This window comes from Manacus vitellinus, unplaced genomic scaffold, assembly GCF_001715985.3.
Source record: "Manacus vitellinus isolate BGI_N305 unplaced genomic scaffold, ASM171598v3 scaffold_3_pilon, whole genome shotgun sequence".
NCBI lineage: Eukaryota > Metazoa > Chordata > Aves > Passeriformes > Pipridae > Manacus > Manacus vitellinus.
Window position 1 is genome coordinate 34,733,171 of NW_021940535.1, and position 12,143 is coordinate 34,745,313.

At 37.0% G+C, this 12,143-nt stretch overlaps 1 protein-coding gene across 1 annotated transcript in view; it reads right to left on the reverse strand.

The window, feature by feature from the left end:
- ITGA8 (integrin subunit alpha 8) overlaps positions 1-12,143 on the reverse strand; it is a 108,406-nt gene that overhangs the window by 32,269 nt on the left and 63,994 nt on the right. The window contains exons 22-24 of the mRNA XM_018075165.3: positions 9,345-9,424; positions 6,230-6,310; positions 967-1,072 (exon numbers count right to left, since the gene is read on the reverse strand). Of these exons, the coding sequence (XP_017930654.3) occupies positions 967-1,072; positions 6,230-6,310; positions 9,345-9,424 (267 nt within the window). The remainder of the gene's footprint in view (positions 1-966; positions 1,073-6,229; positions 6,311-9,344; positions 9,425-12,143) is intronic.

Genomic DNA, 12,143 nt, shown 5'->3' on the forward strand with positions numbered 1-12,143 from the left:
TCTTACATCTTCTGGGAGGGTGTTTGGCCTTTTTTATGGTTTGCTGATATAAACCATGAAAATGGTTTCCTTAATAAGTGTAACTAATCACTGTAACTATTTTAATAAATTTGAAGTCACATATATAGTTTCACAAACAATCCAAATGTTTGAGACAGAAAGATTTTTTAGGGATTTTTCAGTTTAGAGAAATGTTTTAAGATGAGGAATTCACAAATGATAACTTGTATTTTTCAGTCTGATTCATTACAGTTTAGTATGCATGCAAATTGTAATCTTACATTGCTGATTAAGCTCTGTTGCTTATGTTTTCTTGAGGGCTAGTTTGTGAATTATAACCATATGTGAAGCACTCTGTTTTACCCTCTAGAATAAAGGTCATCTATTAGATTCTAAGGATGGCCTGTATTCCATGTAGTTTACTCAATGCCCTTTTTCTATGCTGAACTCTTCTCTTTTAATTGACAAATCATCCATAGGAAAAGACCAACAACAATAAAAGGTAGAAACATGTGTTCTTCAAATATTGAGGGTTATTTTCAGCAGATCATTTTCTGAGCAATGAGGTAACAAGTTACATGTATGTCCACAATTTTTTCTCAGTTAGCTAAATGTCAAAGGAAAATTTTTTTCCTGTGCACAGCACTCACAGCTTCTAATGAGAAGGTATTTGACATCGATTAGAATGAACTTTTAAGCACTGTTTTTACTTCTTGTCTAACACCCAAAATGTTTATAAATCCTTTAAATATCAAAGACAGACTCCTAACATAAATCAACATCTCCTCCACTCACATGAACAGATAATGGGGTTGTGAATTCCCAGATTAAATTTAGGTCATGTGCTAAAGTCAGAATATTTACATTTGTGGCTTTATCTAGCTGCAGATAAAGAAATTAAACCAAATTCATCAGGATTTCAATGGGGGCAGTGTGGGGTCCTGTGGCAACATATATAATTTTTACCTCATAGATGTGTTCTACTAAAGGACCAACTTCTTCTTCTTTTGTAGGTTCATCTTTGGGTTCCCAGTTGTGAAGTGGCAAAATAATTGTTGGGGGGTGAGACACTCTGTAATATACAAAACAGGTTAAAAGAGTAATTGTTACCAGTGACTGACTGCATCACTTTTAGAAAAAAAACTAAGACCAAAACTGAGCTCTCAAGGGCTTGTTATTTAGGCACAGTAATTTGAATTACGTGAGGTGAACACTACATTGCTTTCATAAAGTACTATCCAGTCCTTACAGATGACTGGGGGTGTGCATTTATTTTCATACTTCCTCTGATGGATGGTCCTTTCCAGACAAGAGAGTAACTCTGTTGGTAGAGAGGACACCAGTCTCTTGGGCATTTACATCATTCTCACTGATACTCGGATATCTGAATATATTATCCAAAAAACTGGAGTAATGATACATAAATAAATGTATTTTCCCATTCCCATTTAAAGCCTGTAGCTGTTTAAAGCTATGCATCTTTCTTCCCTGCATAACATTTTTAGGTATTTAACTGTTCTGATTATAAATTTCTAACCGAACCTCACTCAGGTGTTCAGAAGTTGGGGTATCAGAACCCAAGAATTTCTTTCAGCATGGTAGGTGAGTTTTGGCACAGACATCTGTCATCTGCTAGTACTGCAAGTAGATCTTGGTGCTAAAATGGTATTACCCTTTCTTTGCAAGGGTGAAATCTCACTCAGTTTTGCTGGTTTACAGAGTCATAGAATCATAGAATCATAGAATTATAGAATCAGCCGGGTTGGAAAAGACCTCCAAGATCATTATGTCCCACCCTTGATCCACTACTACCATGGTTACTAGACCATGGCACTAAGTGCCCCATCCAGTCTCATCTTAAAAGCCTCCAGGGATGGAGAATCCACCACCTTCCTGGGCAGCCCATTCCAACACCTGATTACCCTCCCTGTAAAGAATTTCTTCCTAATATCTAACCCAAACCTCCCCTGGCACAGCTTAAGCCCATGCCCTCTTGTCTTACTGATAGCTGTCTGGGAGAAGAGACCAACCCCCACCTGGCTACAACCTCCTTTCAGGGAGTTGTAGAGAGTGATGAGGTCTCCCCTGAGCCTCCTTTTCTCCAGGCTTTAGCTTAAAAGCCATACAATTTCAATGCTTGTTCTGCCAAAACAGGAAGTTTGCTGACAGAAAACTGTTAAAAAAAAAAATCACTAAGGACTTTTTTTAGAATATAACATTTGAATAAAATGATGGACTTCTAGGCACTGATGTTAATCACTTTGCACTGCTGCAGATTGCCCCTTGAAGAAGAGAATATTGGATGGTTCTGTTGCAAATGCCGACAAAATACTTCAGGAGGAAACAAACTGGTCTTGCTTACAGTTCTTATGTCACATACAAAGAATGAAATGTCTGAAAGAAAGTTTCCTACAGCATACAGTTTCTCAAAGCACCAAGGAATCCCAGAGAACAATTTAATATCATCCAGTTAAAGTACAACTCTTTGTGAAATTTAGGGTATCCTAAGTAGTTCCTCAGACTTCAAAAGGCCAGTAGTTTGTACTAACAAGTATGCCAAAGGACAAATTCGCAAGCTAACCCAAATAATAAAGGAAATTAAACATATTTATTAAAAAAGACATTTCACAAATGGTCCTGTTTCCAATACAAATTTTAATTATTGATTGTTGTTGGAGAATAGGAAATTTCCTGTGTTGATACAACAGCCAAGGCACATAGACCCCCAAGCTACAGCAAAAATTTGCAAATCAGAAACTCTACACAGACAAAAAGAAGCAGGTATGGTTTCAAAAACTAGTGGTTTCTATTGCATTCCCTGGGAAGTGTTTTTCTTATCCACAGAATTATAAAATTCAGAGTGTAAATGTAGACATTCAATTAAAATTATTCTAAAATATAAAAGGACATTTATTTTAACAGATTTCAGAGTTATTTTGAGGACTTCTGCTATTGACATAAAAGTAGAAACACCAGGTCAAATGAAAAAGAAATCCTTTCTTTTGACTATTTTATTTTGCATTTAACTGAGAATATTTTTAACATTTGAATGATTTGTTAGGCAAGGATTTTTCCTAGACTTTTATGTGACAATTAGCAGTCAAACAAGAGCACTGAAAAATAAGATAAACAAAGTATGGTCTACAGAAAAGGCTTATGTGGGATATACAATAAGAATTCTGCCAGCTGCAAATTCTCCTAATCCAAATGACTTCCTTCCTGAATTCCTCATTCCTCTGGTGCTTTTTTCAGAAGTGGTAGATAACAATTACAACACTAAAACTCTTACATTTTTATAGAAAAAAAAGATAAGCAAAATAATCAAATCTCACTTGTCAAAGCAACTGCTCATTGAACTATCTAAGGAGTTCTCTTAATTTTCTTTAGAAGACAATATTGGAGAAGATTTCTTCCTTTTTCAGAGAGGAAATATTTGCATGGTTCCACTGTACAGGTATACATGCATGTATGCATATTCAAAACTTCCTAACGCCTTACTTTTCCTCAGTAAAATGTACAACATATCCAGTTCCACTTCATGGAACTTTGTGCAGAGCAGTAGAGAAACCAATGCAGAATATTTTCCTGTCCAAATGTGGACATAGTCTGTTTTATTTTTATCTAGGAAATAGTGAGAAATTCCCCTGGAACTGCATGTTTTAGCATCTCTGAGTAATTAGCAAAATCCGTGAACAAAGCACTTTGTACATGCATGTTATAACTAAGAAAATGAAAAGACTTAAGAGGAAAGAAACTGGAAGTCATTCAATTAAGTAATTCCTCTGTATTTAATGACTTGTTTCTTAGCATTATAGGCAGTAATTCAAGACTCTTTCTGCTTGTTGCCAAGCTCTTAAAAAGTGATGATGTTTTGGTCATTTTCAGTCTATCTATTTACCTGTTACAGAACTTTTCATTAAAAGGAACACACTATGGTACAGAGAGAACATGTTGGAGACAAAAAGTTTCCAAAAAGTTTGCAAAGGAAAAATGGTTTGCAAAATTTTTCTGTGAAAGTGACAAGAAACCTCACTAAAAGAGCAGAATCCACAGCACTGGAAGCAGCCCTTACTGAGAAGTCCTGTGTGTGTAACCACAACTCTTCCGCTGATACACTGAGACTCCAGCCAGCCTGTAACCTGGGTGTTCACCCATGGCAACATCTGAGCTGCTGGCTCCCAACATTTTCTCACACATCTGTAGCCCATTAAATAACACCTTTGATTTTTATTTCCTCAGCTTCTACTTCTGTTTCTGTGTTATCCTCATTTTGTATTTTTCACCTCTCTTCCTATCCAGCTCATTTTCCTAGGTCACTACTAAATACAGAAAATGAAATAATATTCTCACTTCTGTTCTTATTAAACAGGTTGTTTTTCAACTGCTCCTTTTCAGAAGTTCAATCATTAACATATATCCACACAGTCTTTGAGTGCTAGTCCTTTTTTCCACCTAACTCTAGTTTTAGGATTAGTCGTCTTTACCTGGAATACACTTACAAAATATGATGAAAAATACTTTTAAAATCTCACTGATTTAGCTTGAATATTAGAGAAGAAAACATGGTCTCTGTGATCTGCACAATTATTTGACTTATTGCTGGCACTATGTAGTTATATTGCCTTAAAAGAGATAACAATAAATAGTTTTTATAAATACATACATTTTTATTTGTTTGCACCTAAGGTAGTCCCTTGAGGTGCGTTGTATAAGAGACATCTAGCCCTCTTGCATCAGCCAAGCCTCATGGCCTGACTATGGAAATGAAGCTGGCCATGACCTTCCTATTTTCCCCTTGCAGAGCTGATAATGGTTAAGGTCTTGAGCTGTACTTTGGAAGAGGAGATATAGGAGATGTAATATCTCAGCCAAAAAGCATTTGGGGCAATTACGTGCTTTAATAGAGTATCCTGCCAAATTCCTCTAGGATGCCAGGATAGAAGTCTAGTTCCAAGATTTTACAGGGTAGTCTGATATTCTTATAGAATTACATAATTTAGGTTGAAAAAAAATCTTGAAGATCATCAGGTCCAACCATAAAATTAGTACTATCATGTCCACCACTAAATCATGTCCCTCAGTGCAACATCTACACAGCTTTTCAATACCTCTAGGGATGGTGATTGAACCGCTTCCCTTGGCAGCCTCTTCCAATGCTCGACAACCCTTTCGGTGAACAACATTTTCTTAATATCCAACCTAAACCTCCCCTGGTGCAACCTGAAGCTGTTTCATCTCATCTGATCTCTTATTACTTGGAAGAGGAGACTGACCCCCACATGGCCACAACCTCCTTTCAGATAGTTGTCTCCCTGAGCCTCCTTTTCTCAGACTAAACAACTTCAGCTCCCCTATCCATTCATCACAAGACTTGTGCTCCGGATCCTTCACATGCTTTGTTGCCCTTCTCTGGACACGCCCCTGTATCTCAATGTCCTTCTGGTAGTGAGGGGCCCAAAAAAGGATCCCAGTATTTGAGGTGTGGCCTGACCAGTGCCAAGTATAGGAGGAAAATTAATGCCCTGGTCTTGCTGGTCATGATATGTCTGATACAGGCCAGGATGCCACTGGCTTTCTTGGTCAACTGGCAATTATCAACTAATTGCATTTTATAGTTTCCAAAACCAAGTTGTATCTGAAAATAGAAATAATCATCTTTTTCATATCCTGTGCCTGTTTAGTTTTGGTATCCTTTGTGTCAGTGGATTTGCACTTGCTTCGGGCAGAAATGAAAGAATCCTGCAATAGTAGCTGGTTGACTTTTTGTCATAACTCATTCCTTACTCATCCTTTCTCCAAAGGCCTCACTCTGCTCCCTATTAGTATATGCCTTGCCATAATGTGTTTCACATTTCCAGTCGCAAAAGCAGTAGATTCTGTTTTAGTATTCAGCATTAAGTGTCCAAGAGGTTGCACAAGCAGACCTAAGCATATGAAGAGGCATTTTGTACTAGTAACATCCATGCACAATTTGAATGCCCAACTAAAATGTTGGCTCTGAGTTGTGTTACTACAATGTGAGATTGTACAGGTTGCTGTATTTGCACAGAAACTAAGGAAGTCCTTAGTAGCTCTATCCTGCAAGGCTTGCAGGGGTGAGACTCAGGTATACTAGGTGGACAAGGTATTTGCAATTATAACATGGCAAAAGATTCACTACATGGGATTATGCAGAAAGATTCAGTAAGAAAGTACTTATCTTAATGAGTTGAAATAGTTGAATACTTACCCTCTGATCTGTACTTGAGCCACAGCACTGACGTTGATATGGAGGTTAACTAAATTGCTAGTGGGATTTATCTTGTTAGAGCTGGAAAAGATATGTACAAGTGTTAACAAAGGTTATTTATCAGAAGTCTAGATTGTTATGATGATGAAATTGTTATAGATACAGCACTGAATACCACAAGGCCCCAGTTAGGATGCAATGCCATTGGACATGTTACAGCATGGGCTTCCCATTGCCACTCTTTAGTCTTGCAGGACACTGGTATTTAAGTCTGATATTACTTGATCTCATCACATGCTTAATAATATAATCAGGTCAAGCTTCCTTTAGAGAATCCTATGATGAATATGATGATACAAACTTATGCAGCTCAGAATATCATGTAAATTCCCTTGTTCAACTTGGCTATCTGTCTGAAGTATCTTAATAAAATCCAAGTTTGTTTCATGCACTGGAGAAAGGTAGTGTTAATGAACAAGACAGGTTTTTATAAAAAAAAAATTGGTTTTATGGCTCTCCAAACTTGTGACTTCTGAATGACAGAGTCTTTGAGGAAAAAGAACACAGCTCAACTGTTTCTTTACTTTTCTTATTTTCTTCCCTCCCCTCCCCTATCCAGAGAGTGTTTACACTCTTAATCCCACTAACCAGTGAAAATAGATCCCTGTGTTTAAAGTCTAGTGCTCTCACTCACTTGATTGTCTTTCCTTATTGCAAATCTTTAGTAATAAAGGTAGTTACTCTTACTTCCAAAGACCATTCCTATGACTATAGCCCACTTATGTAAAGGAAGGTTTTCAGGTTCAAACTCATAAAGAAAGAGAAAATAAGTAATGACAGACTTAGAATTTATTTAATACTAAGTTTGGATGGTTTTTTTCAAGCAAGTGTGTACTTTCTTGCTTCATGAAGACTAAGTTTCTATTGCTGTCACAATTTGCTGTTATCACATCTGGGTAGCATCAGTCAAATGGAAACATTCGGGGGAGGCCAGCATTCCCAGTGACTGACTCTTGAGAATTAAAGTGCAGTACTGCTTTGATCCAGGCTTTCTGCTTACAGATTTCTAAAATTAAGAGCAGCTCTAATTTGTTTGTAAACTAATGCAGATTCACCCCAAACATTATTTGAACTTTTAATGTGATCCTCTATAGCTATTGTTTTGAGTACAAAAGTAAAGAAATTGTTTAAAGTATAAAAATTACTAAACCACTACTTTGTTAGAATAAGCTGCTCTCCAATTTGTACAGTGGTCTCACTTTCCATGGAGCTAGAATACAAATTTTGAGCATATATATATATATATATGGTATTTAAATCTTGGTCATAATTTATGGTATTTTTTAGAGAAGAAAATAGTTTAAATAAAAGTGCCAGGACATCTCCCTTTCTAAGGAGTATATAATTGCCTAGCAAAGTCCACATCAGAAAAGGAATCAGATTTCAAGACACTACTCAGACTGTTGCTTTTTTACTATAAGTAATAAATATTTATTTTCCACTTGATGTTTTGAAGTAAATGAAAGGTCTCTCTTTTGAATAAATTAGACTACAACACAAATTCAGCTGTGTTCTTCCTTTTCCTTCCCTTTAGGTAATTTCCTCTTTCTGCCTCATGAATTTCTGTTCTCTTTTCCTTTCAAGATTCTTTTGCCTGTTCACTAAGGACACAGAAATGCTCAAACTGTAGTGCTACTTGAGAAAGAATGTACCAAGCAGTGAGTTTTAAGTGTAGGGTACATTCCCCATGCAAGATGTTTTACTCTTTCTTTTGGTTTTAAAGTAGCTGGGTGCTCTTCAGCACTATCATACCAGTTTCTGAAAATCTTTGGTTTTGGTAGCCCAGCAGATTTCCTCCCTTTTCATTTTAGTGAGCCACACTCATGGAGGAAGCATGAGATCCTGTCTTCTCCTGAGGTTCAGACTTATTCCTCAGTAAATTCATGTCACTTTTTCTAAAACAGTGACCTACCCTCAACTCTTATCACCTAGACAGATTTAGCTATCCAAAAAAGCTCTGAGCCTCCACAATTTCATAGCATGAAAAGGGTTTAGAGCCATGAGCCTCTAAACATAGCCATCTAAAACTGTATTGCTTGCACTAAGAAGTGACCAGTGGCAGGGACAGGGGACCTACAAGTTACTCGCTGTATCTGTCTCTGGAGTAGCCCATGTCCAGGTTTGCATGACCTCCAGCTCACCAGTTGGATCTCTGGGAGAGGCCTGAGGCCTGACCGAGCACCTCACTGACTTCTGTGGCATTGCTGTGCCCTTCCAAATTTCTACATGCCCTTTCCTTCAAGGGTTACATTAGGGAAACATGACTTAGATATTTTAAATGTCTCAGTTATTTACCATAATGAACATGATCAAGGCCCTCATTAAAGGCCAGACATGAGCATTTAAGTCTCTGTGCGCAGGGCAGAGAGGGCAGGAACTCCAGCGTGTATTTGATGAGGACAGATGAAGCAGAAGCCCTGCCACCTTCAGAAAAAGTCCCAGGCTTGTTCTTGCTTTTATCCTAACCCAGCCTGCCCTGTGCTTTTTGTCCCTGTGGAAGAAGTACTGCTCAGCATAAACCAGAAGATTCTCCAGCAGTAGTATGTGAGGCCCACAAGGGACCTGAGGGAGGAAACTAATGGAAAAATGACAGAAGTTCACCTGCATCAAACTGAAGCAGTTCTTTCTCTTCATGCTTGCAAATCTGTTGAGTAGATTTTAACTGCTCTCCTTTTATTTTCTAAATTGCTGTGAAGAAGAGGTATGTCTTTTTTCTGAATTTCATAGCTGATATGTTTGCACATATGCAACTTTGTTACAAAGTTATCACTGTTCATTAATTGGGAAGTGGAAAACAAGGTAAAATTTTGGCAAAACTGTAGAAGATCCTTGGATTACTGACCAAAGTCAGTTAATCTGAATTTTAAAGAAATGATTTGGCTAAAAGCTAGGAAGGTTCCAATATCACAAATCCTCCTGAAGTAAGCTACCATAGGAAAGCCCATGAAATTATTACTGACACTCAAGAGTTAGAGTGACCTTCTTATATATTAAAGTTTATATATCAATAGAAATTAATAATTTAAATAACCATGCTCTTGATAAAATATCTAACCTTTTTATTTGCAGTTCAAAACTGATGCTGGACTCTGCATTTTCAAAATGCTGAACAGAAAATCGAATGCCTGTGGAGAACTGAGAAAGAAACAAAACAGCAGGTTATTAAAAATGGTTGATCTCCCAGATCAATAAAGCAGAACTGTTCAACATTGCATTTCACAGACATACTGGATGCTGTGGTTTTTTAAAATTAGTATGAAATAACATCATCTAGTTTTTCTTAAGAAAAAATACCATCCTGCCTGTGTATGTCACCAGATGGAAAACTTGGTTGGACAGAGGAAAGATCAGAGGAACAGAGATGCATACTCCCAAGAAAACAGTGGTGGGTCCTTCTTCATTCAGACAGTCTTTGCTTTACTTTGCTAAGCCAAAAGAAAATAATGGTTGTCTGGCACCTCTCATCCCTGCCTCCATCTATGCACGCCTTTGTCCAGGTCTCCAGGGCTTCCTGCTCCCCACCTTGTTTCGGCACCTGTGACCTATGAGATGCATGCTTTAGGTGTTGTGGGGCTGACTGATCACCTAAGGCTAAATTAGTAGCAGTTTTAGTTTAATTTGATTTGGTTTTATTGCAGTTCTGTTAAGAGGAATACAGATTCAAAGTTATATTTGCAATTTAGTTTGCCACAGCTTGCAGTGTGTGAGCAGAGGAGATAGAGGGTAAAACACACAGCTCCCAAAACTGAAGGAGACGAGTGCTTCCACTGGTGCTCCCCTGTGTTTCTGCAGATGTGGTTTCCTCCCTTTGACAATTTCCATTTGCTTCTCACTCCCTGTCTACCTCTCCTATGGCTGAGTCTTAATCCATCTCCAGAACAAGACTTACCTAACATGTTTCAACTACTACTTTCATCTGGCCAATGCTGAAAGCAATATTGTCATCATAAAGGAAATGGCAAGTTCAAATCTTTGAATTCTGATTATTTTAATGTCACAGTTATAGTTGATCTCTCTCTTTGGAAGCAGAATCTTTCAGATGAAAAGACAGTGCTCGTTAAATTACTCAGAAGTTGAAAACAGTAATAGAGATGGAATAGAGATGTAAGCTCTTTATAAGGTCTCTTTTTGGAGATGATGTTAACAATAGTATTGAAATTCCATTCACCTTTAAAAATATAATGACTTTCTTTAGTCTTTTAGACAAAAAATTCCAAATATTCAATTCACCATTTCTCTCACTGTTTTTACTAACCAGTCTAAATAAATTTATTTCCACTTATAGAAGAAAAAAGATGTGGTGAACCAAAGATAAAATTTTCATCAGACAGAGCAGACATGAACTGTAGTTTTGATGATTTATTACTCCCCTGAGGCTTAATCCCCTATTTAATGGTGAAACACACTCCTACTGTACAACTCTAATAAGCTGCAGATGTTGCCTTTGTATAGTTGCATGACTTTGTTAATGTCAAGTAACCCTTGACACTGTTACTAATAATGGGGCAAAGATGCTCACTTGCCCTTGCTGAAAACCCACTGAGGCCTAAGAAGTTTAATTTGCTTGAACTTGTAGCTTAGCAATCACTCAACCTCCTTATTTTACTAGGACATAAATTTTATCAGAATAGTTTAATTTTATTTAAAATTTTCCAAGTGAAGTTAGTTTCATTAAAATTGCAATTTTTCCATGTTTGTAACATCATGTGTCTTTGAAATATATGACATTCCTGCTATTAGTGATCAGCCTTAATCTGTTACCATGTTTAACAGGATTTAGAAGTATGCTGGGAGGCAGAGGGAAAGCTTTTTTTAAAGTGTCTTACAGTGCATAAGAAAGATAAAACCTCTGTGCTCTTGAAGAATTAGTTTGGTACATATCAAGAAACAGGCAAGATCTTCCAATCCTCCAGTCTTATAATCTTATTACTCTTATTTCCTATTAACTCCCTGCTAGAAAAATCTAGCAGAATTTTTAATAAAACCTATATTTCACTTGCTAACGCCACTGAACAGGCATTAGGAAGCTTGTTGGTCTGATCCATTTAAGAGTCATAAATAAGTACATTGAGCACTCTTTGTCAGTGAGATGGTATCAGCCATTTAATTTGCATTCTGGGTCATGTGGTATTCTGATTTTCCTTACCTTTCTATATTATTTTTCACTTTTTCTTCTTTTTTTAACCTCAAAGATATTACTGAAAAGGTTAAGTATTTTTTTGTGGTCAGTAAAGAGTTTTAAGGACACAGATGACAATAATGCATTTTGAAGATGCGAAATGTCAGTCAACCCTGTAGTCCACTACAGTAATATCCCATGGGTTACATCACAAAATCCCAACATAACCCTCATACCCAAAAGTTGATCTTAAAGAGTTCAAGAATTCTAGGATTTCAGGGTGCTGAAAAGCCATGACAGTGACTCAATAGTTAAGAACTTCAGCAATGTTCGATTTTGACCTAACCCTTCCTTTCCACTCACAACTTTCACAAAGAGTTCCTTTCTGACTGAGTATTTTGAGAATAACTGATCTCCTGCCAGTGCAGAATTGTTTTGCAAAATTGGAAATAGATCAGAGCAACCTTTTGTGATTTATGCAATTTGTGCAAAGGGCTGGTATTTTGCTTTTGGAAGTACATTTGCCATCATAAATATGTTTGGACTGAAAAAGCAAAAGTCCTTTCACCTTTCCTGAGTGTCCAGGAGAGCTGGTTTCAAAGACAAATTTTGGATTTAAGATTTCACTCACTCTAATCAAATAATTTAGCCATCTGTCTTTGTAATACTCTATCTTTGCATGCCTCAATTTTAAAGGGTTGGATTACTTTGTTATAAACCAGAACATCCTTAAAT